Consider the following 27,373-nt stretch of genomic DNA (forward strand, 5'->3'; position numbering starts at 1 on the left):
GCCCACCCCAGGGGCGGCTCTTAAGCGCCGGTGGCCACACCCACCGTCTTCTCATGCTTTGCAGAACTGAAAGTGACCCTCGAACAAAGAGCAAAAAGAAAAGGTAAAAGCAGATCACCGCTGCGGCTGCTTGTGCAATTAGAGGCTTTCTCACCCGGCCCGGCCTCACTTTTTCCGGGGAAAGGGTGGGAAGTTCCAGATACGCAGGTGGAGTTTGCAAGTATCATATGACCGCCAAGAAAGTTGCACTTCCTGAAAGCCTCCTGCAAGTTGACTTGAGTTGCTTTTGCTGAGCAGTTGTTGGCCGAGAGGAGGAGGGTGTGTGCGTGCCGCGAACACCTTCCCATGGAGAGCTTCTTTAATCACCGCGAGACCCTCTGGGCTCTGTTAATAGCCTATCTGCTGCTGGCCGCACAGGCAGCAGAAGCAGGAGATGGAAGGCGAAAGGCCAGGAGTAATATCATACTTATCCTGACAGATGATCAAGACATAGAAATCGGGGGAATGGTAAGTGATGCTTGGGCCGCCTGTCCGGGGTTCTAAGCAACAGGCTATTTTGAATGATGATAATACAGATTACTTAAAGGCTATTGGGTTGTATTCAAGTAAGTCCTACTCTGAGTAAACTGGGGTGGGAGAGAAACTCGATTCAGGTCGCCTTTCAAGCCGAACCTATCAAACGCACTTTCTGAAACACAGCCCGTCGTTTGGAATTTGCAGTTAGGCGAATTTTGCAATGCAGCTTGCCAACCAAGCAATGTTTATAAAAGTGCAAAAGTTAGGGGGATGTGTGCACAAAAATGAATATATGAGTGAAAATAACATACCAAAATGGATATTATGATGAGCAACTGCTTGCAAAAGCGCATATGTTAGTCAAAACTGCCTACAAAAATATGTATTAGGAGAAATTTGCACTAGAATGGTGGAGGATTTTCATGAGGATTTTTTTTTTGCTGCAGAAATGTGGAGAACTAAATTTAAGACTGGAAAAGCAAGAACCAGGGAGAAACAACATGAACAGATCTTTCCATCCCCAGAGTAGACCCACTGAAATTAATGAGCTAAGATAAGCTGCAATCCAGTATACACATACCTGGGAGTAAGTCCCATTGAACCTAGTGGACCTTACTTTTGAATAGACATGTGTTGGATTGCAGCCTTAATCACGTCTGTTAGCATCAATGAGTCTGCTCTAAGTAGGACTGTGTTGAATAACAACCATTGAAATTAAGCAGTATATAAATTGGGGAAATAAATAAAACTAAATTTAAAAGTTGTTGGTAGTAGTGAGTTAGTAATATTGTTTTGTGACCTCGGCCCCATGCGGCAAAAGAAATATGGGGTGTGGTTCCGAGCTTCATGTATGACAGCTCAGCCACCCCGCAGCCTGTCTTGAATGCCAGGGCTCAGCAGTGGGATAGCTGGCATCATCATCATCATAATATAAAACCAGACATGTAGCGTGTGCACAGTGCTTTTTCCTCTGCACAAAAGCCCCATTGGCACTATACATTTAAAGTGCTATCTTATCACTTTTAAACAGTCATGGCTTTCCCCCAAGTGTAGTTTGTGAAAGGTGTTGAGCACCGTTAGGAGACTCATATTCCCCTCGCAGAGCTACAATTCCTAGAGTGGTTTGACAATCAATCCCTCTTTCCCAGGGAACTCTGGAAATTGTAGGTCTGTGAAAGGATCTGGGTCTCCTAACAACTCAGCATTCTTAACAAACTACAGCTCCCAGGATTCTTTGGGTAAAGTCATGACTGTTTAAAGTGGTATCATAGTCCTTTAAATGTATAGTGTAAATGGGACCTAAACTATACAGGAAGATATGTTTTCAAAGAAATTAAACTGCCATGATTGTATAAAGGCTTTTGCCTGATGTTGCAGATAGATGCTGATCGTTCTGTTGCAAAATGATAAATAATGTTGCTAAAGTCTAATCAGCTAGCCACTAAGGGGCCACAGGGCTGCAAAGCTATATATATGGACTTGCCCTTATTTATTTTAGTGGGGCTTTTATATTAGGCTATAGCCTGAACCCTGTGCATCTTTTACTCAGAAGTAAGTCCCACTGAGTTAACTTTACGCCCAAGTGACTGCCTAGGATTTCCATGCAGCCTTCCTTGTTTCAACTAGCTCTTGTTGTAGCAGAAGAGTCCTGATCCAAAGGGCTGTGTCCTGAGATGTGCATGCACAGCACACCTTCCAGTTTCTTTCCTCGTGATAGCAGCCCTCTGTGGTATTTACTGGTTCGGAAGCAGGGAATTATGGGACTTGGACACTGTTGTTCAGAACAGGGCCTAGCCCTTTGCTGCCTGTGGTGAAGGATAAGCCCCTCCAGCCCTTTGTTCCACGTGCAGAATCCAACAGGACTGGCAACTGAACCCTATTGGAACCATATGACAACATCTTCCACCATCCCTGGGCAGCAATAGAGATGTGAAGGCCCAGAAACTGCCCCCCTGAAAAACTGCTCCCCTGTCCCCAATTTTCCCCAGGCCTTCGCATCTCTAGGCAGCAGGCTAGCTTAGTGGGCACTGAGTAAGCAAATCTAGGGGGGTGGGGGGAAGGAGCTGCTGTTGCCCCCCCTGCACTTACCACGTGAGACAGCAGCATCACCCTTCCTAATAGTAGGGCTGGCCTTATAAACAGCTCTCTGGCCAAGTTACCTAAAATGTTAGTTTTGGTGGAAGGGCCATAGCTCAGTGGCAGGGCATCTGCCTTTTATGTAGAAGGTCCAGGGTTCAACCCCCAGCATCTCCAGGTAGGATTGGGAGAAACCCCAGCTTGGAATCGCAGAGAGCCGCTTCCAAGTCAGTGTAGACAATACTAAGGTAGATGGAGCAATGGTCTGACGCAGTATAAGGCGGGTTCCTAAGTTCTTAATCATCTGAAGGAGGTCTGTAGATCAGTGGTAGAGCGTCTGCTTTGCATGAAGAAGGTCCAAGGTTCAACCCCCGGCATCTCTAGGTAGGGCCCAGAGAGACTCCTGCCTAAAAACCTGGAGAGCCACTGCCAGTCAGTGTAGACAGTACTGAACCTGATGGACCATTGGTCTGAGTCAATATAACACAATTTCCTCTGTAGCTGGTTCAGTGTGAATCCCGAAAATATCAAGTGGGGTCGGTCTGTGTGTTGCTGCTCCTGGCCCAAGAAGAGAACTATTGTCATGTCAGGTGGCATGCTCAAGAAGTGTGGCGTGTGCAAGAAGCCAGTCATGTGAGCAGGTCCAAGTTCTCTATACGCTTCCAGATCACGTGTGGCTGTTTGAATGAGGGAATTTAGTTGGATTGCCTGGTCCAAAACACTGTGGAGTGTGAGCAAGTAAAAGTCTGAAACAGATGTCCATTGTGATATTTGCTGCAAGGATGCCACATCATAGGTTGCCATGTGTATCAGAACTGACCTCAAAATGTCTGCTGCCTCAGGGTTTTGTTTCTCTGCTGATATTCCCTAGCTGAATTGCTGCTTCCTGTCATACTCCCACTCACAGAACATTTTGGTTCCTTCTCTGTCTTGGAGATACTTGTGGAAACACATACACCCTAAAATGCTGGTGACTTGACAGCTCTCAAGCATACAGGAAGTGATGCAACAGGAGGAGGGTCTTGGGCCTATAAAAGCTGAGCTTTGTTGTTGAGGTTGAGCTTTCCGACACCCCTTTTGGTGCCTCAGTTTCTACAGAAGTTCTTAAAATGAATGACCAAACAGTGTGTAATTTAACCGTCTGATAGCTTTTAGGTTTGACAAAATATTTCCATAGTTTTAGAGCAAAAAGTAAAGACAACATCTTTCAAACCTCAGACTACTGCTAACCTCCTGAACAGATTCCTGTCTTTTTTTGAACGTTTTAAATAATTCTGGGTGGCATGAGCAAGCAAAGGCCAGGTGGCATAAGAAGCCAGATGGCATCACCTTAGCAACCCTTAAGAATGTATGGAAAGATTGACTGATGTTTGTTGTGTGAACTTGCACCAGGCACCAGCTAAAGTTGAATTGCTTTGGGTTGAATAGAGACAGCTATCTTATACTGAGTCAGACCATTGGTCGATCTAGCTCAGTATTGTCTACACTGACTGGCAGTGGCTCTCCAGGGTTTCAGACAAGGGACATTCTCAACCCTATCTGGAGATGCCGCAGATTGAACCTAGGCTCTTCTGCATGCAAAGCAGATGTTTACTGCTGTGGCCCTTTCCGAATTCCACATGTTTTTCGTACAGGAAAAATGCTAAACAACCAAAACTTTTCTCTGTCTTAAGTTTGCCACATAGCTGTACCTTTTAAGTACAGGATTTGATTTGATTTTTTAAAACACAAATTGCCAGTGCAGAAGCCCACTCTGAATCAGGACATTTTGGGGGATTTTAATCATTGGCCCTCTGTTATTTTTTCAATCTGAATCGGGTCCATGCCTGCACTTTGCATAAGGAAGAAGCTTCTATTGAAGTGAATGTGAGTCCCCCCCCCGCAGTGCAAATTGCAGGGCTTGTCTGGATTGGGACTACAGTAGGCAGTAAATGTTAACTCTTCCCTATCCCCCATGCTAGGGTCCTAGTCTGGATCAGGGTTTCCACACTGGAATTTATTTCAAAACAAACATTAAAAACGATACGCTTAAAAGCAAACTATGTAGCTAACGTAACATATCGTTTAGACCTGAGAGATTAACCAATGACACCCATGCTGACTGGGGCTGATGGGAATTGTAGTCCAGCAACATCAGGAGGGCACCAAGTTGGCAAAGGTTGAGACAGAGTAAGGCAGGGTTATAATAAACCTCCATTTTCTTCTTTCAGCTGCTCTCTTCTCTTAAGAACAAAACCAAAAGCCAAAGGTGGCTGTAGGTAGTGACCTCCCGGTTCAAGACCTATATGTTAGGCTATCATTATGGCACAATTGACAAAAGATGCCATTTTGCGTTTCTGATGAGGGAGGGACAAAGATATTTTAGGGGTGGAATGTGTGCCTGTGTTAAGGCACAGGCTCAAAGGGTTGCTTTCAAGATTAAATTGCCAAAAAAAAAACCCCTCCAAAATGCTCTGATCTTTATTTTAAGAACTTTTTGTGCATTTTTTATAATAAAAGATAAGCCCAAAGGCAGAAGAGTAATCATATGCTATGAAAGATGGATTCTGGAAGGTCATTCCTACCCCCCTCCCTGTCTTCTATATCAGTGATAGGGAACCTGTGACCCTAGAGCTTGTTGGATCCCAGCTCCTGTCAGCTGCATCCAGCATGACCAGTGGTCAGGGATGGCTGGAGTTATAGTTCAGTGACATCTGGAAAGCCACAGATTCCTAACTCCTGCCCAAAATGGTGCTTCTGCAGATGACTAATGCAAGTGCATGTTGGTAGCTGGGCTGTTAAGTTTTTGCAGGGTTGTTTTCAAGACCATGGTCCAGATGTGACTGTTTGTTTCAACTTTCAGACCCCCATGAAGAAGACAACATCACTGATTGGTCAGTCAGGTGCCACCTTTGCAAATGCAGTAAGTTTCTGGATAATGCTGCTGAAGATTGCTCTGGGAAGTTGAAACCAGGTGGTGGGAGTGGAATGCATATTACAGAATTAGAGCCTGAGTTTTACAGCCAGCATTGAGATTGCTGGGGTGGTGATAGGAGAAGACATCTCTGGGTTCTGTTTCACCATGACCTCTAGGTAAAAGAAAAACCAAACCGTATTATTTATTTATTTGTTACATTTATACCCCGCCTTTCTTTCACCACGGAACCCAAGGTGGTATACATATAGTTCCCAGTTGGTTTCCCATCCAGGCACTGACCAGACCCAGACCTGCTTAGCTTCAGCAAGGTGGTGGCCTCAGGTGCCTTCAGACCATAGCCTGGGACCTACAACAGTAGAAAAAGGTCCAGTGCAATCAAGTCCCTTCCGCAGTTTGCATGGAAAAACAGATCGCCTTGCTGGAGCGTACCAAAAGCCATTTAGTCTTTTTCCCCCAGCAGCCTTCGAGCCATATATCTCTGGGAGGCGCACAAGCATAGCATGAAAGTTAAGCCTTTTCCTGGTTTTTTTTTTGGCCAGCACTGAAGTATACTGTCTCTAATCATGATTCCATGATAAGCTATTGATAGACCTGATCCATTTTTTCAGAAGTCCTCTAAACTAGTTTTTCAAATTAGTGATGTCATTGCAACACTGGATTCCATAAGTAAGGCTGCAATCCTAGGTGCACTTACCTGAGAGTAGGAAAAATGCAAAGGATTGTGCTGCATGTTACACATTGTTGTTAAGCTGTTCTTCCTTTTCTCAGTCCTGAATCAGGGTGTGGGGGAGAATGTGCCTCTTCCTTCTCTATTCATGTGGTTTATAATTTTATAAACTTCTAGCTTATGTCTGGTTCATTTCCCCCCCTTAAAGCTTTAGCCCTTCCTTGTAGAGAAGATGCTTCAATTGACATCGGTTTGGATGCTCTTGGCACCCATGTTGGGGGTCTGGGGAGATGCTTGGGTCAGTCCCCAGAGTGTACTAATTGGGAGGGCAGAAACTGCTATGGTGAATTGACATGCCACCTTTCAGTTTACAGTGACTCCACTGTGTTGCCCCAGCCGCAGCAGCATCCTGACCGGCTGTTACCCTCACAACCACCTGGTGAGAAACAATTCCTTGGATGGCAACTGCAGTAGCCCGGTCTGGCAGAAGTTTCAGGAGCCTTTCACCTTCCCGGTTTATCTCCAGAAGCAAGGCTACCAGACCTTCTATGCTGGCAAATATCTCAACCAGGTAAAGCCCTCTGCAGACAAATGCTGCTACTGCCCAAATATTATAAGCAGGTAACTGGCATCTCCCTGCTCTGAAAACTGCAGGTGTGTATTCCTGTTGTATATGAACTGGCAATTCTCCTTTTTTACAGTATGGAGACCCCAAAGCAGGAGGTGTTCTGCATATCCCCCTGGGCTGGACCTACTGGCTAGGCCTGGTGAGTAGGTGACACCCTTCCCCTCTCTCCTGAGTTCATGATGGACAAGGTGATCCAGCAAGGTCTATGGGATAGAGTGCTGAACCATGGTGTGAACAATCTAGGTTCAAATCTGAACACAGAACAAAGGCCACTTAGCAAACTTCACATCTGAACACAGACCTGAAGTTTGCTAAGTGGCCTTAGTTGAGAGAGAAAAGCTTGCTGAGCCTACCTCACAGGGCTCTAGATTCCAACTTGTCACTAGAGTCACAAGTGAATTCTATGGCTAGGAGTGCTTATGAGTAGCTGAGGCTGATTCACCAGCTACGGGCATTCCTGGACTGGGACAGCCTGGCCTCAGTTGCCCGTTCTGTGGTGACTTCCCATCTAGACTGTTGTAATGCACTGTATGTGGGGCTGTCCTTGCCCTGTCCAGAGGCTGCAGCAAGTGTGGAATGCAGCTGCTAGGCTGGTAAATGGAACAGCCAGATGGGACTGTGTGTCACCAGTCTTGAAAGTGCAGCACTGGCTGCCAGGGAGCTACCAGGCCCAGTTCAAGCTGATAGCACTAGCATGTAGAGCCCTGAATGTCTTGGAACCCAAGTATCAAAACGGGCACCTTCCCCGGTATCAACCATCTTGGACGCTATGATCGACAGGCAAGGACTTGGTGGTGGTGCCATCACCGAGTGCTGCCTGATTGGTGCCAACCTGTGACAGGGCCTTTTCAGTGGTGGCTCCCTGTCTGTGGAATGCCCTCCCCAGTGAGGTGTCTGTGTCTCCGTCACTACTGACTTTCAGGAGAAAGTTGAAAACATTCCTGTTTACCCAGTCATTTGATGGCTAATGAAGGACTGTCCTGGCAATACAAAGATCATTGATGAAATAATATTTTTAACGGTGTTCTAGAATGTTTTTAATTGTTTTGGAATGTTTTTAACTGTTTTTAGTATGTTTTTCTTATTGAATTTGTTTTTGTATGTTTGCTTCCCTGGGCTCCTTTGGGAGGAAGGGTAGCATATTCAGTAAAAATGCAATGAATAATAATACTAAAATAATAGTGGTTGAGCATCTGCTTTGTATGCAGAAGGTCCCAGGTTCAATTCCTGGTGTCTCCAGATAGGGCTGGGAAGAACCCTGTCTGAAATCCTGGAGAGCTGCTGCCGGTCACTGTAGCAGAAACAAAGAGGGGGAAAAGCTCCATGTGGTGATCAAAAAATGAGAGACAGGCTCTGGTACTATGTATATGATTTATTTCAGTGCTCTATGAATTTTGGAGAATATATCTCCTTCCTCAGGAGCGGTGGAGCTGTATATTTCTTTTGCTGTATCCAAAGCATCAGCTTTTAGAATTGTGTTCAGTGTAAGGCTTTAGGAAAAGATTTTTATTGTTTGGACAGAGCGAAGGGAATATATTGCTCCACATCTCCTGAGGAGGGAGAAATATTCTCCGAAACATGTAGAGCATTCAAATAAATAATACACATAGCACCAGAGCCTGTCTCTCTCTCTTTTTTTATTGCTAGTCACTGTAGACCACTGTTCCTTGGAACAGTGGGCGGGGACCCACCAGTGAGCCTTGGTCTACTTTCAGAGGGACCTCAGTGTCACAGGGTGCCCAGAGCCTACTTGCTTGTCTATTCTGCTCACTAGCTGTGGTCTTTTCGTTGAACTGATGCTGGCACCAGCAACTCCTTGCGTGCTGAGTAAGGGTGGCTGGGAAGACAGAGAAGTTCAAGAGTGGTGGTGTGGGAGTGAAGGAAGGCCTCCCTCCTCTGAAGGGAAAGGGCCAGAGGAGGTGTTGAAGGAAATAAAAGCTTAATGTTTATTATTAATAAATAAACTTGGAACCTCCCTATTTTCCTTGTGAATGGAAGAAAAAACAACAAAGCTAGACTTATTTATAGTATTTATTAAATTTATATCCTGTCCTTCCTCCCAGAAGGAGCCCAGTGTGGCAACTTATACTGTAATGTTGAGGCTATAGGGATGGGGTGGGCAAGCATTAGAAGATAGACTTGGTAGGTAGGATAATAAATATCAGAAGCTGCCTTTTCCTACTAAACTATTGGTTTATTTAGGGCCACATATGTACTATACATTTGAAGCAGTATCATACCATTTTAAACAGCCAAGGCTTCCCCCAAAGAATCATAGAGTTGGAAGGGGCCTTGTAGGCCATCAAGTCCAACCCCCTGCTCACAGCAGGAAATCCACAGCTAGAGCATCTCCCGCAGATAGCTGTCCAGCCTCTGCTTGAAGACATCCAGCGAAGGGGATCCCACCACCTCCCTAGACAGTCGGTTCCATTGCCGAACTGCCCTTACTGTCAAGAAGTTCCTTCTAATGTCCAATCTGAATCTACGCTCCTGCAACTTAAAACCATTAGACCTAGTCCTACCCTCTGGGGCAGCAGAGAACAAATCTGTACCCTCCTCTATGTGACAGCCCTTCAGGTACTTAAAGAGTGTAATCATGTCACCCCTCAGCCTTCTCTTCACCAGACTGAACATGCCAAGTTCCTTCAACCTTTCCTCATAAGACTTGTTCTCCATACCGGCTATCATCCTCGTCGCCCTCTTCTGAACCCGCTCTAACTTGTCTATATCTTTCTTAAAATGAGGCGCCCAGAACTGAACACAGTATTCCAGATAAGGCCTGACTAATGCAGAATATAGTGGGACTATTACTTCCCTCGACCTGGAAACTATAGCTCTGTTTATGCAGCCCAAAACCGTGTTTGCCTTTTTTGCCGCAGCATCACCCTGCTGGGTCATGTTCAACTTGCGATCCACTACAATTCCAAGGTCCTTCTCACACGCACTACTGCTAAGCCGGGTATTTCCCATCCTTTACCCGTGCATTTTGGTTTTGTGGCCTAAATGCAGAATCCTGCATTTGTCTTCATTGAATGTCATTTTATTAATTTCAGCCCAATTTTCTGGGCAATTTCCTGGGCACTGTAGTTTGTGAAGGGTGGTCAGAATTATTAGGAGACCCTCCCCCACATTCCCCTCAAAGACCTACAATTCCCAGAGTGGCTTAACAATAGTTTTCTCTTCTGGGGGAACTTTGGGAATTGTAGCTCTGAGAGGAATGTAATGGTCTTGTAACAGTGATCAGCCCCCTTAACAAACTACCATTCCTGGGATTCTTTAGTGGAAGCCCTTACTGTTTAAAGCATCGTCATTGTGCCTAAAATTTATTGTGTAGATGTGGCCTAAGCCAGTACTCTGGCTGCAGCTCTCCAGTGTTCCAGGCAAAGGTGTTCACCATCTTTTTAACTAGAGATGCTGGGGATTGAACCTGGAACCTTCAGCATATAAAGCATGTGCTATATCATTGAGGTATGGTCCCTTATTTACAGGAATACCCCGCTATATGGACCTTCACTTTACGGACACTCGCGAGTATGGACATATTTACAGTAGCACCATTCCCGTTTATGTACGCTCGCTTCGCAAGAACAGACAATGTCATGACGCCACCGCCCGATCAGTTTCCAACTATGAACTTTTTCTTAAAATAAGGCCTACTGTGTTTATTTTATTTATAAATGCGTTATTTACATCCGTTATGCCCATATATGACGATTGCAGTGCAGTATATGCATCGATAAGTGAAAAAAGGTAGCGCTTCACTTTAAGTACATTTTCTGTTTACATACTCGCTCTGGACCCATTGTGTACATTAATGCGGGGTATTCCTGTATTTATTTTTAAGGGGGGTGTCATTTGTAATTCTGCCGTAAGCACCAGAATCTCCAGGGCTGCCTTGTACCTCATTGTAGTGTGGCCCAGGACTGAGGTTTGGCATTCAAAACCATCTCCAGGGCTGAGATTTTTGTGACTAGACTCGAACAAAGCCTTGTTGCTCATACCTTTTGTGCCTTTTCCCTCTCATAGGTGGGGAATTCCAAGTATTATAACTACACTCTTTCCGCCAACGGACATGAGGAGACGCACAGAGACCGTTATGAAGAAGACTATCTGACTGACCTCATTGTGAGTCCCTCCACGTTGCCTGCCTTCCTGGCTTCCCACTCTGGCTTAAGGCTTCACCACCGCTGCTGTACCAGGAAGAGAGGGAGGCCAGTCCCCCTGGGATCAAGTGGCTAAACCACTTGAAGGAAAGTCCCTTTGTACATACTCAGAATGTCATTTCTTTGGTGTCATCAGTTAGTATAAAGAGAGAGCAGTTTTCCATTGGCTCATTTTTGTCTGGGAAGAGAATGTCTGACCTGGAGGGACAGCCAGCAGATTCCCTTCCAAGCCACTGACATTATTATTTATTGTTATTATTTATTAAATTTATATCCTGCCCTTACTCCCAGTAGGAGCCCAGGATGGCAAACAAAATGCAAAAGTACTCTAAAACATCTTAAAAACAGACTTTAAAATATATTAAAACAAAACATTTTAAAAAACATATTAAAACAAAAATCTTTTCTAAAAAAAGCTTATAAAACATATTAAAAAGCAATTCCAACACAGATGCAGACTGGGATAAAGTCTCTACTTAAAAGGCTTGTTGAAAGAGGAAAGTCTTCAGTAGGCACCAAAAAGGTAACAGGTGGCGCTTGTCTAATATTTAATGGGACAGAATTCCAAAGGGTCGGTGCCACTACAATCACCATTTGTCAATAATATTCATCACTTCCCTTGCAGCCTCCTTTCCTTTTGTGGGGGAGGATCTAAAGCAGCCCCTCCCCTTCACTTCCTCGCTCTCTGGTTTTGGAGGAGGAGCTTTTCCAAGCAAATTAAGAGGCTCACACCACAGCCTGCATTTCTCTGTTGCCGCAACTGTTCACCCAAGTCTGTGAACAAGTCAGTTTTTGTAGCAGATGGAGAATGGCAGGGAAGAGGTGCATTTAGGGCAGAGGTGGGGAACCTCAGGCCTGGCGTCTAAATGCAGCCCTCCAGGCCTTTCTGTCTGCCCCTTGACTCTCCACAGGCCACACTTTTTCCCCTACGCCAGGGGATCCCAAACTGTGGTCCGTGAGATTCATTCAGGTGGTCCACGGCATGCCTGTGGATTTGTGGTTGAAGATGGGAGATGGCACACCCATCGCATTAAATGTCCGTATTGGTTTTTAATTGTATTTTCATTGCTGCTTTTGTTACTTACATGGTTTTACAATTCAAATTGTAATACAATGAAGTATCGTATATTAGAAATAAAAGAAGCAATAAAAAAGATGAAAAATAATACAGCATTTAGCACAGGGCATGACAATTGTATTAACAGGCAGAAAAATCATTCAGTGGTCTATCAAGACCCTTGGCAATTTTCAAGTGGTCCATGGGGGGGTGGAGTTTAGGAACCACTGCCGCAAGCCACACCTCTCGCCAGCCTTGCTTCACACACCCCTTGAGTGTTTTTGCCTGGCTGGGATGCGTCCTTCAACTCTTATCATTACTCTTGTTTGCCTGAATGGAGGATGGAGAGGGGAGTGTGTGTAGAAACCAGCGTATTTTAGAAAGGCAAAACTTCTATTCACTGCTTCACTTGCTCTTGCCACTGGCCTTGCCCGCCACCGGCAAGTGGCCCCCAGAAGGGAATGCAGCTCTTGGGCTGAGAAAGTTTCCCCACCCCTGATTTAGATGTAGAGGATAAAACAGAAGCATTCTGCCTGCAATGCAATGATGAAAGAATTTGGGGGGGAAAGAGGTGGTAAGCCTGTCAATGTGTGCATTTTTACAGGGTGAATGAAACAGTTTTTCTGTTATTATTCACAAGTCGGGAAAGCACACACTTCTGACATCACCCGGAAACAAGATAGATAGATTATGCATAAACTGAAACATAAACTGGACATACAACATCCTGCGCATGCTTACTTTGAAAGTTACCCCCATCAAAATCAATAGGACAGGGCAGGGGAACCTGTGGCCCTCCAGCTGTTGCTGGACTACAACTCCCACAATCCCACTGGCTGTGCTGGTGAAGGCTAATCGGAGTCAGTCCCAACAAGTACCTGGTGAGATACGGGTTCCCTGCAGACAGGACTTCTTCGAAGGAAATGCACGTTAATGTGAAATATGCCGCCATTTCTCTTTCAGAAATATGTGGGACAAGTCTCACACCCCCATCCTGAAAAACACTTTGCCTCTCCTGTGTTCCCCCCGCCACTATGCTCTCCCCCTCCTCCCCATCCCATATTACTGTTCCTCGAGTCATTGTCCATCTTCTCTGTCGGTGTCTCTTTCTCTGTCCACCCCCCTCACTTCCCTGCTGCAGACCAACCGGAGCCTGCAGTTCCTGACCCAGCTTTCCCGCCCTCCATTCCTCATGGTTTTGGCTCCGCCTGCTGCTCACTCCCCATGGACTGCAGCCCCCCACTACAAGTCGGCTTACAGCTCCATCAAAGCACCGTGCGATGGAAGCTTCAATGTCCATGGGAAGGTGAGTGCCAGAACATCTGGTGTGGGCCACGTGCTTCAATGACTTATGGGCATTTTTTCTCAGTCTGGACGCACATGCTAAGACAGCTTCCTGTAGTCCATGCTTTAGAGACCCCGATCAGTATCCAACATTCTCTGTCCACTAGCGTAAAGACTCTTGCTCTAGCAGGCAGGTGAGATTAGACAAATTCATGGAGGACAGGGCTATCAATCGCTACTAGCCATGATGGCTGTGCTCTGCCACCCTAGTGAGAGGCAGCATGCTTCTGAAAACCAGTTGCCGGAAGCCTCAGGAGGGGAGAGTGTTCTTGCACTCGGGTCCTGCTTGCGGGCTTCCCCCAGGCACCTGGTTGGCTACTGTGAGAACAGGATGCTGGACTAGATGGGCCACTGGCCTGATCCAGCAGGCTCTTCTTATGTTCTTATGTTCTTAATGTTGTGCAACAGAGGAATCAAGCGCAACAGTTGCAATAGTTGTTGCTCATGGAACATTTTGCACAACAGATTGCACCTGATTACATTTTCTCTTGTGCAACAGTGTTCTGGTGGCACAAAACATTTAGCCAGTGTAACAAGCAGGCCCAGTGCAAGCAGGTGGCCAGATTGGGCACTTGCTGAGGGCTCCTGGCACTGAGAGGGGCCGCTGCTGCTAGGGCTGGGCGAGTGTAGCTCCCACCACACAATCTACACCAGCATGAGGTCATGGAGCATGCGTTCTGCGACCCAATGCTGACATGGATCATAGAGTGTTAGCCACCCTCCGAGGCACCTCCCCTCCCTCTGCCGCTGGTGTGAGCTGGCCACGCAACTTTCTACAGAGCCATAGTATCACCACTGCCGAGAGCCCCTGTAGTTTGCTGCCAGCCCTGGGAACAAGTATACTGCTAAGTGACTTTTAGCACTACATTGGATACAGCACCTTTCTCTTACACTGTATCTCTTTACAGTTTTTAAGGTCCTCCAAGAAAGCCCTTTTGACAATATCTTCTGGCTCAGTCATTGAAAAAGGGAAGAGAGACACTTTCAGTCTCTCTCTATCTCCCCCCCCCTCCAAAAAATTATGGAGCTCCATTCCATTGTAGACTCTTCATAGTCCAAGCCTGAGGACCTTTTTGAAAATGTTTGTAAGGCCTTTGACGCTTAAGATTAAATTGGGAAAGGGCGGAGACATTTCAAGTAAATGTTATGGTTCTGTTCTTGTCAGGGTGGGGGCTTGCTCTTGTGACCTGCCTTAAGTCTTCAGGACAGAATATAAATGAAGTAACGTCATGCTAACTTTCTGCTATTCTGGCCGTTCACAGCTTTTGCAGGGATTTTCATAAAGCATAATAGGTGCATGCCAGTTCCAAGTGGCATGCGTAGCCAGAACACACAGCATAACTTGGGGGTAGCCAGCTCTGCCAAGGCAAGGACTTTATATTGATACCTGGTGTGGAAAGGAAAACGGCATCAGCCAAGAGCTTCAGGTGTGATAGGCCTTGTTCTTAACCAGCTCTACTACCACTAACTAAGGTGACTTCCAGACAACCTGTTTATTGAGAGTTCATCTTGATTTGTTTATATGAAATTTGTGGGGAGGTTAGACAGAGTTGGCTATTTATTGAGCATCATCCTGATTTATTTTTTTCTGGGGAAGTTAAACAACGTTGCATCAAGCAAATGCTATCCTACACTTTTCTGTGTGTTTCCCTGTCACTTTCCATATCACAACAGTCTGGTTTGGGGCGGAGGAAGAAGCACTTTTCTTGCACAACCTCTGTTTGCTGGTTTGCGATTGGATCCAAGCTGAAAACGACGACAGTCTGGAAGCTCCCTAATAAATAATAAGTAATTAGTATGTGCGAGTAAAGCAAAAATGGGTTTAATTAGAATAGGACTAAGCTTTAAAAGTGCCAGGCCATTGATGCAATTTCTTCAACCTCTCTTGTTGCTTACGACCCTTTGTTTTATATTTTTATTTTTATTTAAGGTATTTATACATTGCTTTTCATGCAAAGCTCACAAAATGTTTACATAAAAATATTTAAACCTGTAATCATCAATTAAAACTATATAATAATACTGTAAAGACAAGCTACTGGGGGTGGGTTGGGGGGAAGAACTTTTGAAAGCTAGATTTCTCTCTCCCCATCAGGGCAAGATGGTTTGTGAGAAGCCCTCTCGTGCCAGTTGACCTGAGGCAGCAAATGGCTGCCTCAGCTAAGCCAGAGATGCTGGGAATAGGCTGTGTGCATCTCTGTGTGTGCCACCCCTCCCCCCATTTTTACCCCTTGAATGTTCAAATGATGCATGAACAAGGCTTCTCTTGCTGCGTACGCACCATACATTTAAAGCACATGGCTTGCCCCAAATAATACTGGGAACTGTAGTTAACTCCTCACAGAACTACAATTTTCTAGCACCCTTAACAAACTACAGTTCCCAGGATTCTTTTGCAGGGGGCTGTTGTGCTTTAAATGTAGGGTATGTATGCAGCCATTGTTGCTGATGAGAATGTATATGTAGGTCACACCCACACTGTATTTTAAAGCACACAGGATGGTGTTCAGTGCTAGTCTTCCTCAGAGTAGATACACTGAAGTTAATAGGCACAACTGACTTAGGTTCATTAACTTCAGTGGGCCTACTCTGAGTAAAACTTAGTTGAATACAACTCATAACCCCCCAAAGAATCCTTGGAACTGTAGTTTACCCCTTCACTGAGCTAGAATTCCCAGCACCCTTAAACTACAGCTCCCTGGATTTTTAGAGGGAAGTTGTGTGCTTTAAATGTATGGGGTGTGTGCAACCTTTCTCGCTCTCTCCTTCCTCAAGACAAGATGGCTCTTGAGTAACCCTGTGATGTCAGTTGAGAAAGGGTGAGGTCTCAACTAGAGCCAGGGAATCTGGGTGCTGGGCCTTGTGTGTGTGCACCCCTGTCCTGTCCGTATTGTTAGACCCCATGTGTTCAGGAGAGTTCACAAACGGGGCTCTCCCCTCCCCTGCAGGAAAGATAGTCCTCAGATAGCCCTGTGGTGGTGATTGTGGGGAGGGGAGGCCACTGTGGCTGGAAAAGCAGGAGTCATAGGGTATAACAACTGTTGTTACGCAGTGTGTGCTTCACAATTAGTTTTCTCTTAATCATGCAATATGCATATATACAAAGCAAGTTCATATACAGCACACAGCAGTCTAGGAAAAATAATCATCGAAGCAGTGATGTCCTTTCCTAAAAAAAAATCTGTCTTGTGCATTTTTTCCTTTTTGTACTTTGTATAAAAAAAAAAGACAGTGTATAGGCCACAACTGGATGGGCTGAGAACAAGGGTGATGGTCTTACAGCATGAAGGGGTCACGGCCTGAATCCTGTCTCCAGTTCTTGGCATTGAGCCATCCTGGCTCTGACAATGCAGCCTTTCATGATCCTCCTCCTTGTTATAGGACAAGCACTGGCTGGTAAGGCAAGCGAAGACTCCCATGTCAAACACATCCATTGAATTCCTGGACAATGTCTACAGGGAACGGTAAGAGGGGGATCCAGAACTCCATTGGCAGGAGTTGGTGGGAGCTATTTGGAGCTGCTTCTCTAGAGCAACTTAAAAAGAGAGAGGCAATGGGTGTCAGGCCTGACACCAGCAGGTAGCCATATTGGTCCCTGGCCGAGGGGTGGGAGGATGATGCTCCCACTCAGCAATCCGTGGCAGTGATGCTCCTGCAGATTGCAAAGCAGGAGCTCATGGGAGCTCTAAGGGACCCCCATCCCCAATACAGGCAGTGCAGGGCTTAAATAAGGAAGCTTTCTACCTACCTGTTGCATCAATGAGCATGTGCTGCATGTGCATATCTACCATCACTTGGGTGATGGCAGGCATGCACACTGATGCAACAGGTAGGTGGGGTGGGTGGGCTTATTTAAGCCCCACGCTGCCTGTATTGGTCAGGGGGTGTTCAGCGTTTACAGCACTACAGGCCCAGGGCAGGTTGGGCCATCCCTGAAGGGTAGAAAATGCTTACAGAGTCACTGGGAGAGACACTGGTGGAGACAGATGCTTGAGAGGCAATGAGGCTTAGGTGTTGTGCAGCCTTTCTTATCTTGGTGTCCTTCGAATGTTTTAGAATACAATTCCCATCACCTCCAGCCAGCATGCTTCCTTCAGACCCAGCAAAATCATTCATTCATTGGCGATCACTTGTGGCCGAGTAAGATCGTCTTCCAAGATAAGGTCTTTAACTGTGAGTCCGTAAGTGACTGTGGAGGCCAATTCTGGATCCACACATCCTTCCACAGTGAGGACATAGGTTTCCAGATAGAAGACAGTCATGATGGGGATTTACTTGACGTGCCTTCCACTTATCTCATTTGTCCCTTTTGCCCTGTACTCATGCTTCAAAGTCCATAGCACCTTTGATAGTAGCCGACCTCCAATTGGGACGCTCATGGGCCAAAGCTTCCCAGTTCTCGATGCACATGTTACATTTTTGTAGATTTGCTTTAAGAACATCTTTAAACCTCTTTTGCTGTCCACTGACATTCCGTTTTCCATCTTTAAGTTGGGAGTAAAGTAGCTGCTTTAGAAGTCGGTGATCAGGCATTCGAACAACATGGGCGGTCCAGTGAAGTTGATGTTGGAAGATCATTGTTTCAACACCGATGGTCTTTGCTTCTTCCAATACGCTAACATTAGTCCGTCTGTCTTCCCAAGTAATTTGCAGAATTTTACAGAGGCAGTGTTGGTGGAATCTTTCAAGAAGTTGGGAGTGGCTTTTATAAATGGTCCATGTTTCACAGGCACAGGTTGGTAGTACAATGGCTTTGTAAATAAGCATTTTGGTCTCCCTGCAAATATCCCGATCCTCAAACACGCTACGCTTCATTCAGGAGAATGCGGCACTTGCAGAGCTCAGACGATGTTGAATTTCAGCATCAATGTCAGCTTTTACAGAGAGATGGCTGCCAAGATAGGAAAAGTGATCAACGGTCTCCAGTGTCACACCATTAAGCTGGATTGATGGTGCTACAGAGGGACTAGTTTGCACCTGTTGATGGGGTACTTTGGTTTTTTTGATATTAAGTGAGAACCCAAGCTTTCCATATGCTTCTGCAAAGACATTTAGGATAGCTTGAAGGTCTTTCTCTGAATGTGCGAAGACTACATTATCACCGGCATATTGAAGTTCTATGACAGAGGTTGACATTACCTTTTTGCTTTCAGCCTACTGAGATTAAAAAGCTTTCCATCTGTTCAATATGTGATTTCCACGCCAGTGGGAAGTTTCCCCTCTATAAGGTGTAGAATCATAGCAATGAAGATAGCAAATAAGGCTGAAGCAATGACACATTCCTATTTTACACCTGATCTGACTCTTAATGGATCGCTCTGAAGCCACTGTTACTCAAAATTGTAGCTGTCATGAAGGAGTCTCAAAATATTCACAAATTTATCAGGGCATCCAGTTTTCAGAAGGATGGTCCAGAGAGCGGTTTGATTCACAGTATCGAAGGCCTTAGTCAGATCAATAAATCATGCCCAACTCTTGCATTGAAATTGCCCAGGAGGATAATTTTATCCTTCTTAGGTATATCTGATAAGATGGTGTCCAGCAGGGTATAAAATTTATCCTTGTTGTCTTCATCAGCATCTGTCGGAAGGCAGAGCTGGGGTCCCAATCCCGGGGAGCTGGATCCCGGAGAGTTGGGAGAAGAGTATTCGGATGGATGGCAGAGGGAAGGGGGAGGAACTTCCCCCCCTTTGGAGCGAAGACGAAACAGAGGAACTGCCAGTGATAAGGTCGCTTAGCAACGGGGAGCCTGAGCCCTCCCTGGACATTCTCACGCCTCCCCCTCTTTCAGGCTCAGAGCAAGAGGGGAAAGAGGGAGGGCTGCTCACAGCCGAAAAGCGGGGAGGCAGTTTACCATCAGCCCCTCCCCTATCCCCCATCCTGGAATCGGAAACTTCAGAAGAGGAGGGGGTGATGCTTCCCCCCTCACCGCGCACACGCAGACAGCTGAAAAGACAGGAGAGAAGGGGGGGAAGGCGGGCAGTACCTGAGGGGCAGTTAAGGAGGAGCGAAAGATTGCGCGCCCGTTTGGCCCCTTCTTAAAGAACAGGTGGGAAGAAGTCCCTTGCTCTGTCAACTTTCTCCCAATGCCGCAGGACCTGTATCCCTGTATTGCTTCATGAGAAAACGCAGTCTTTGTTTGGACATTACCCTAATAAAACACGAATTAACTACAGCCGTTGGTCTGGTTCCTGAGTCACATCCTGGGCCTGACAGCTTGACAGAGCCACCTAAATCACTCTCAACGCTCTCTTCACTTGACTGAGACAAGATGTCAAAGGGAGCAGTGGGGGGGACGAACCCCACTTCTGAGACGGAAGAAGTGGAACTCTTGAGGACTAAGGTAGCTGATTTGCAGACGGATGTTCAAGCCCTGCTAGCAGCAGTCAAGGCGCTGAAGACGGATAATCAAACCTTGAAGGCCACGATAGACCAGATGCAAACAGCCCCTCCAGCTGCCGTAGTAAAGGTTCCCATTGGATTGCCCCCAAAATACGCGGGACAAAGTGATCAGTTGGCAACCTTCGTGGCTCAATGTGAGTTATATCTGGATGTCAGGCACACGGAATTTCCAGACGATGGGGCTAAAGTAGCTTTCGTGATTAGCCTCCTGGAGGGAGAAGCTGCAAAATGGGTGACTCCGTATCTCGTGAGAAAGGATACTGTCTTAGGAAGGTACAGAGGATTTATACAAGAGATGACAGAGATGTTTCAAGACCCGCAAAGGGCTGAAACAGTAGCGCGGCAACTAGGCGCTCTGAAGCAAGCTAAAGGGACTGTTTCCGAGTACACTAACGCTTTTAAAATTCTGTCCCAGGAAACTGGTTACAATGACGCCGCCCTGATGTTTATGTACCGGAGTGGATTAAATGCTGAAATCCTGGATGAGTTGGCCAGGACCTCCCCCCCCGCTGACCTACCAGGGCTCATCCGGCTATGCCTACAGATAGATCACCGGATGGAAGGAAGGCGCCTGGGAAGGAAGCAGGAGGTCCCGAGATACTCAGCCTCGGCATCCCGCAACAAGACCCTTCCCACTGCAGGGATGGCAGGTAATGCAACTGAGGGACAGGGAGGGGCTAGGCCAAGACTGTCGGAAGAAGAAAAGGAAAGACGACGCCGGGAACGTTTATGCGTTTATTGTTCAAAGCCGGGCCATGTGGCCAGAGACTGTGGACTGAAAGGGGGGAAAGCCGAGCCGTCGGGAAACTAGAACACCCAGTCCACGTGCAGGCCGGTGGACTGGGGGCAGCGTTGTATAAAGGCCCCTCAACGATCCAACCTCCCTCAAAGGGGGTGTTGGTCTTGCCTATTCGGATTACAACTTCCAGAGGAGTGGTGTTTAATTCCACTGCCTTAATTGACAGTGGAGCCTCCACAAATTTTATTGATGCAAAGTTAGTCAAGTGTCATGGAATTTCCCGGTGGAAACTGGACGCTCTTCTAGCTGTGGAGACTATCGATGGGAGACCCCTGAAGTCAGGAGGGGTGACACAAGCCACGGAGGAAGTGAAACTTCAAATCCCTGGGCACAAAGAGTTAATTTCGCTATACGTGTCAGATCTCTCGAACTTTGAGGTGATTCTGGGAATGCCCTGGCTAGCAAAGCATGAACCCAAAATAAGTTGGAAGGAGGCGGTGGTGTGGTTCACCTCACAGTATTGCCAGGAGAACTGTCAACCTGAAGGAATCAAGAACACCCTAGCGGGGGCAGTGCAAGAAATCGAGCAAGTGACCCTGCTGCCAAAGTATGAAGAATTCAAAGATGTGTTTGATGAAAAAGAGGCAGAGACTTTACCCCCCCACCGCCCTTACAACTGTGCGATTGACCTAGTGCCAGGAGCCAGCATCCCATCAGGGAGAATCTACTCTCTCACAGAGAATGAGAGGGAGGCCCTGAAGGAATTCCTGGATAAAAACCTGAGGCGAGGATTCACACGCCCCTCACAATCCCCTGCTGGAGCGCCACTATTGTTTGTGAAAAAGAAGGGGGGGGACTCAGACCCTGTAATGACTATCACGCATTGAACCAGATCACCATCCCCAACAGCTACCCGCTGCCCCTGATCTCAGAGTTGCTGGACCGACTGCGCTCTGCAAAAATCTTCACGAAGTTGGATTTGAGAGGAGCGTACAATCTGATCAGAATGAAGGAGGGAGATGAATGGAAAACAGGATTCTTGACCGCTTACGGACAGTATGAATACCTGGTCATGCCGTTCGGGCTTTGTGGAAGTCCAGGAATTTTTCAAAAATTCATGAACGACGTGTTTAGAGACTTGTTGGACACGTATGTAATCTGTTACTTAGATGATATCCTGGTGTTCTCAAAGAACCAGGAAGACCACGACCAGCATGTGAAGACGGTGTTGAAGAGACTGAGAGAAAATCACCTGTATGCTAAATTAGAGAAATGTGGATTTGACCTCAAGTCTCTAGACTTCCTTGGATATCGAATCTCAGCGGAAGGCGTGGAGATGGACCCAGGGAAAGTAAGCTGCATATTGGACCGGGGCCAACCTGTCACCAAAAAGGATGTACAACGGTTTTTGGGGTTTGCCAATTATTACAGAAAGTTCATTCCAGGGTTTTCCAAATTAACAGCTCCTCTGACTGACTGTTTAAGGGGGAAGAAGAAGTTTCAATGGACAGAGAACGCCACCGAGGCCTTTGAGGAGCTGAAGAGAAGGTTTGCTACTGAGCCCATTCTGCGCTTTGCTGATCCGAACCGCCCTTTCGTAGTGGAAGCAGATGCTTCAGATTTTGCCATTGGGGGGGTCCTGCTACAATTAGACCAAGAAGGGAAGGAGCTGCACCCCTGTGCGTACTTCTCTCGGAAGTTAAAGCCTGCAGAGAAGAACTACACAGTTTGGGAGAAGGAGCTGCTGGCCATCAAGGACTCTTTTGAAAACTGGAGACAATACCTAGAGGGGGCCTCTCATCGAATTGAAGTGCGCTCCGACCACAAGAATCTTGAAAGCCTCCAAACAGCCAGAAAGCTGAACCAGAGACAGATAAGATGGTCCCAGTTCTTCACTAGGTTTAACTTCCAGATTACTTACCATGCCCAAGCCAAAAACCAGAGAGCGGATGCCTTATCCAGACAGCCACAATACAAAGAAAGTGAATCCGAGGACCAGCCTCAGTACGTAATCCCGCCAGAGAAAGGGGAAAGAGGGAGGGCTGCTCACAGCCGAAAAGCGGGGAGGCAGTTTACCATCAGCCCCTCCCCTATCCCCCATCCTGGAATCGGAAACTTCAGAAGAGGAGGGAATGATGCTTCCCCCCTCACCGCGCACACGCAGACAGCTGAAAAGACAGGAAAGAAGGGGGGGAAGGCGGGCAGTACCTGAGGGGCAGTTAAGGAGGAGCGAAAGATTGCGCGCCCGTTTGGCCCCTTCTTAAAGAACAGGCGGGAAGAAGTCCCTTGCTCTGTCAACTTTCTCCCAATGCCGCAGGACCTGTATCCCTGTATTGCTTCATGAGAAAACGCAGTCTTTGTTTGGACATTACCCTAATAAAACACGAATTAACTACAGCCGTTGGTCTGGTTCCTGAGTCACATCCTGGGCCTGACAGCATCTAATGTTGGTGTATAAGCACTTAGAATAGTTGCCTGCTGTTTTTTTGGCGAGTTTTAACCAGAGAGTTGAGAGTTGTTCATTAATGCCAGTAGGAACTTCTGATAAGAGCGTCACAACATTATTTTTAATAGCAAAGCCTACTCCATGTATTCATCATTCTTGTTCAGGCAGCCCTTTCCAGAAGAAGGTGTAACCTCCTTTTTCTTCCTTCAATTGCCCTTCTCCTGCTCTCTTGAGTTTCTTGGAGTGCTGCTATGTCAGTATCAAAGCATCTCAACTCCCTCGTGATGATGGCAGTCCTTTGTTCGGGACATTCACTATCTGTATTGTCCAGCAAGGTCCGTATATTCCATGTTCCAAAATTCATTTGTCTTTTGCTACCGCTAAGTGGTGACCCCACTGGATGCGGTGATCCAGTCAGGGAGAGATGAGGCAGACTATGTTTAGGGCACCTTTTCTAGCCCCCCTCCCCATATGGGGTGAGCAGAGTGGATCCTGAATAGGACTCGTCAGTCGTGGATACAGCTGCCGAACTACTCAACTGCCTCGGTCCTTGAGCCAGGACGACTGAGTCTGTATCCATCACCCATGTGCCAGTCCATGACTAGCTGCTTCCGGATTTCACAGTCCTGCCCCCGTCGCCATTCACCGATCGCCATGGGACTCTTATTTTGGTTTGGTTACATGATGCCTGTGTGTGAATTTGTTTTATGTGGGGTGATCGGTGCACAACGATCAACACACAGTCTTGACAGAAAAAGGCTTTGATCCAACGGCATGGATACCACGACAATTGGAAGTCTTTTATCTGCTGCAGCCTTCATCAGCCTTCACAGCCGTTGTAACATACATATTGTTATCCTCTGCCTGTTCTGCTATTGAGGACATTCTTGGATCATCCTCTAGTTCTTGTCTGGTTCCTCTCCCTTGACCTTACCGCCATGGATGACCCTGCTGGGAGTACATGACTCCCGACGGCATCGCTTGCAGGGTTCATTGGAACACGCAAGCCCACTCACCACTACACGGTGACGATCCAGCAAAGTAGAGCTGGGCTGATGGGAGTTGTACTCCAAAACACCTGGAGGGCACCAGGTTTGGGAAGAGTAGTGCAGTGTGCCTATTCTCAGTGGGGACGGTTCAAGATCTTGAGCTGACCTAAGCCCACTTTATAGAAGGAAGCATTTTATGATTGAAAGGAATTAATTTTTTTAAGTAATAAGTGTGAAGAATTAAAATCCTAATTCCGAGAAGACTCTGAGCTCACATTCAAACCCTACATTTCCTCAAAGGTTCCTAGGAACTGTAGTTTAAGGTGCTGGGAACTGTAGCTCTCCAAGGGGTAAAAATGGTTCCCAGGATTCTTTGGGGAAAGCCACGTGCTTTAAATGTAGGATGTAAATGTGACATGAGAAGCACCTGGTAAAGTCATAAAGGGTGCAATTCCACATTGTCTGACTATAGTGTTGGGTCTTCAGCCTATACTGCAGGGATGGGGAACTTGTGGCCCCTCCAGATGTTGTTGGATTGCATCTGGCAGGTGGGAGGTCCTGCATCGGATCTCGCAGCGCCAGGGCCCATAGAACTGGAGCCAGGACCCTCACAGGCCCCTTCCCCTGGGCCCAAGAAACGAATTTCCTTCCAAACTTCCTTGACAGTCCAACAGCGTAGGGAAAACACCAGGTGGGAGGTCTTGGAGCCCAGGAGAAGAGTCTGTCTTCAGGCCTGAGGGTTGGCCCTTTAAGGACTCTTAGTTTTCTAAAAGAGGGTGGAACCTAGGAGAGGTGGAAGCAGAGACCTCAAAAGGTCTCCATTCACTTCTAAGCCTTGTCGGAGCAAGTTGCTAACCAGGAACCTTCTTGTCTTGCTGCCTGGGCTCCTCCACGGAACCAGAACAGGAGAACCACTTGCATGATCCCTGTTTGTGAGCTTTCTTAGAAGCATCTGACTAGCTGCTGTTGGAAAGTGAACATTGAACCATGGTCTGATCCAGCAGGGCCCTTTGAAGTTCTTTTGTTTGTGCAGGGTCAACAATATAGCCACGCCGACTCGCGGTGCTGAGCGGGTGTGGAATGGAGAGACTAGTGAGTTGGGTACCACATGAAGGATGGTGGGCAGGATTATTGTTATTAATTTGTATGCTGCTTCTCTACATTAATGTTCCCAAAGCAGCCCACAACACAAGGACAGCATTTCAGCAACAAAACTGCCTGTTAATTTATCATGACAATCAATAGGCCAATACTGATTAATTTCAGAACTTAATATAACAATCCAAATAAACTATACAGGTTGCTAATACCAACGCTATAATTTTCAGTTCATTACAAGATAGGCAATCTCAGTTATTAAAACATCAATTGATTTTTTTTGTCACTTGCTAAACAGTGGGGGAGGGGATCTAATTAGGCCCACCAGGCCTTCCCATTTGGTCCAGGATACTGTTTCAGCCAACCCTCATGCACCTGCCCTATGTTGGGTGTGGGGTAGGTAAAGCCACAACTCTCTGCCAAAAGCAGTGCTTGTAGGCACTGCCGACAGTAGTGTAGTGGCAAATTCAGAAGTCCAAGGTCCCTTCATGTTAGTCATAGCTGTGCCCCCTCCTCCCCCTTTTTTGCTGCTGGGTTGAGAATGAGATCCTTGTTAATGCCTTCTCCCACAACAACAGATGTGTGTAGTAGCCAATGAACATGAAAGGGGAGACTTTTAGCTACTGAGAAGAATCTTCTCAGTGGCTGACTTGCCTCCTTTCACTCTGATTGGCTCCAACCAGCAGGAAAGGTCAAGGAAGCATTGTTAGAAGACGCCTTTCATGTTGATGGGCTCACAGGATGCTGTTTGGGACCTTGTTCCCCCAAAAGTAAAGGGTCTAAGACCCCCCGAGACCCTGGACAACTACACACTTTACTGCCCATCAGTGCCTTGATTCTTGGTGTTTTGCAAAGGCACAGGGCTTTGCAAACGCCGACAATCAGATGATTTCAAGCCCCATGGGAAAAGAAAGCAGGTCACCTGATACCATTGTGATGCCAGATGATTGACAGGTGGGCAGCCTCCAAACCTCTGTCAAAGTTAGCTCGCAGGGGGTGGGGGAGGCACATAGATACCAGAGTTGAATCTGCACTGTTCAAGTACATGAAAGGTTGTCACACAGAGGAGGGCCAGGATCTCTTTTTGATCATCCCAGAGTGCAGGACACGGAATAATGGGCTCAAGTTGTAGGAAGCCAGATTTTGACTGGACATCAGGAAAAACTTCCTAAGTGTTAGAGCCATACGACAATGGAACCAATTGCCTAGAGAGATAGTGGGCTCTCCGACACTGGCGGCATTCAAGAGGCAGCTGGACAGCCATCTGTCGGGAATGCTTTAAGTTGAATTCCTGCATTGACTAGGGGGTTGGACTTGATGGCCTTATAGGCCCCTTCCAACTCTACTATTCTATAATTCCATGATAACACTTTCTGATGATGTTGGGTATTAATAACATAGCCAGGAGTCAGTTCCTCAAAAGTGCCAACGTAAGAAGATCCTGGCTGCTGGATGAGGCCAAAAGGCCCATCTAGTCCAGCAACCTGTTCCCACAGTGGCCATGCAGATGCCCCAATGGGAAGTCTTCAAAGAGGACAAGAGTGTAACGTCAGCACTTGTGCTTCCTAGCAACTGGTGTTCAGAGGCATAAGGCCTTCAACAGTGGTGGTAGAACATAGCCCTTGTGGCTAGTAGCCAAGTGCAGGAAATGGCAACCGGATTTCCTTCAGCAGATGGATCTCTTGCATGCCCTGCTGTGTGTCTCTCAAATATTCTGGGCCACTTCTGACTTAAAGGCTCCAAGAGCAACAGGGAGAAAGGGGTTCAGGCTGTTCCCCTGTCTCTGGATGTTCCTGCTGCTTCAACAGGAAATATATTGGGGTAGCTAGGGACACTGTCTAGAGGCTACCATGCTGGCTACTCCTGCAATATATTATGCCTTTCTTTGCTTGCAGCTGGCAGACTCTGTTGTCTGTGGACGACATGGTGGCAAAGGTATTGGATCAGCTGAAGTCTCTTGGCCTGCTGAACAGCACATACGTGTTCTATACTTCCGATCACGGTTACCACACAGGTGAGCCAAGACCAGGTATGGGAGGGGCCCTGTGGGAGAATGGAAGAGGGTAGGGAAGTAGCTCCTGCATCTCTCTCAGCGGGACATTAGTGGGATGTGCGGGGATTAATTATGCCAGGTATAAAGCAGCTTCCTATGTTGGGGGCAGAGCTTGGAAAAGTTACTTTTTTCGAACTACAACTCCCATCAGCCCAATCCAGTGGCCATGCTAGCTGAGGCTGATGGGAGTGTAGTTTAAAAAAAAGTAACTTTCCCAAGCTCTGGTTGGGGGTAAAGGTGTCCTCCAAAACAGCCTTTCCCAACTTTTGGGTCCCCAG

General features: G+C 46.7%; 1 protein-coding gene across 2 annotated transcripts in view; it reads left to right on the plus strand.

The window, feature by feature from the left end:
- The first annotated feature begins 27 nt into the window (after positions 1-27).
- LOC133368433 (N-acetylglucosamine-6-sulfatase-like) overlaps positions 28-27,373 on the plus strand; it is a 40,182-nt gene continuing 12,836 nt past the window's right edge. The window contains exons 1-8 of one of the 2 annotated variants that reach the window (XM_061592674.1): positions 28-507; positions 5,435-5,494; positions 6,544-6,747; positions 6,878-6,943; positions 10,831-10,929; positions 13,166-13,330; positions 16,750-16,832; positions 26,938-27,056. In XM_061592674.1, the coding sequence (XP_061448658.1) occupies positions 346-507; positions 5,435-5,494; positions 6,544-6,747; positions 6,878-6,943; positions 10,831-10,929; positions 13,166-13,330; positions 16,750-16,832; positions 26,938-27,056 (958 nt within the window). In that variant the 5' untranslated portion in view covers positions 28-345. The remainder of the gene's footprint in view (positions 508-5,434; positions 5,495-6,543; positions 6,748-6,877; positions 6,944-10,830; positions 10,930-13,165; positions 13,331-16,749; positions 16,833-26,937; positions 27,057-27,373) is intronic. The other variant, XM_061592673.1, reaches the window with a different exon arrangement.

Source organism: Rhineura floridana, chromosome 12, assembly GCF_030035675.1.
Source record: "Rhineura floridana isolate rRhiFlo1 chromosome 12, rRhiFlo1.hap2, whole genome shotgun sequence".
In the NCBI taxonomy this organism is placed as follows: Eukaryota; Metazoa; Chordata; class Lepidosauria; order Squamata; family Rhineuridae; genus Rhineura; species Rhineura floridana.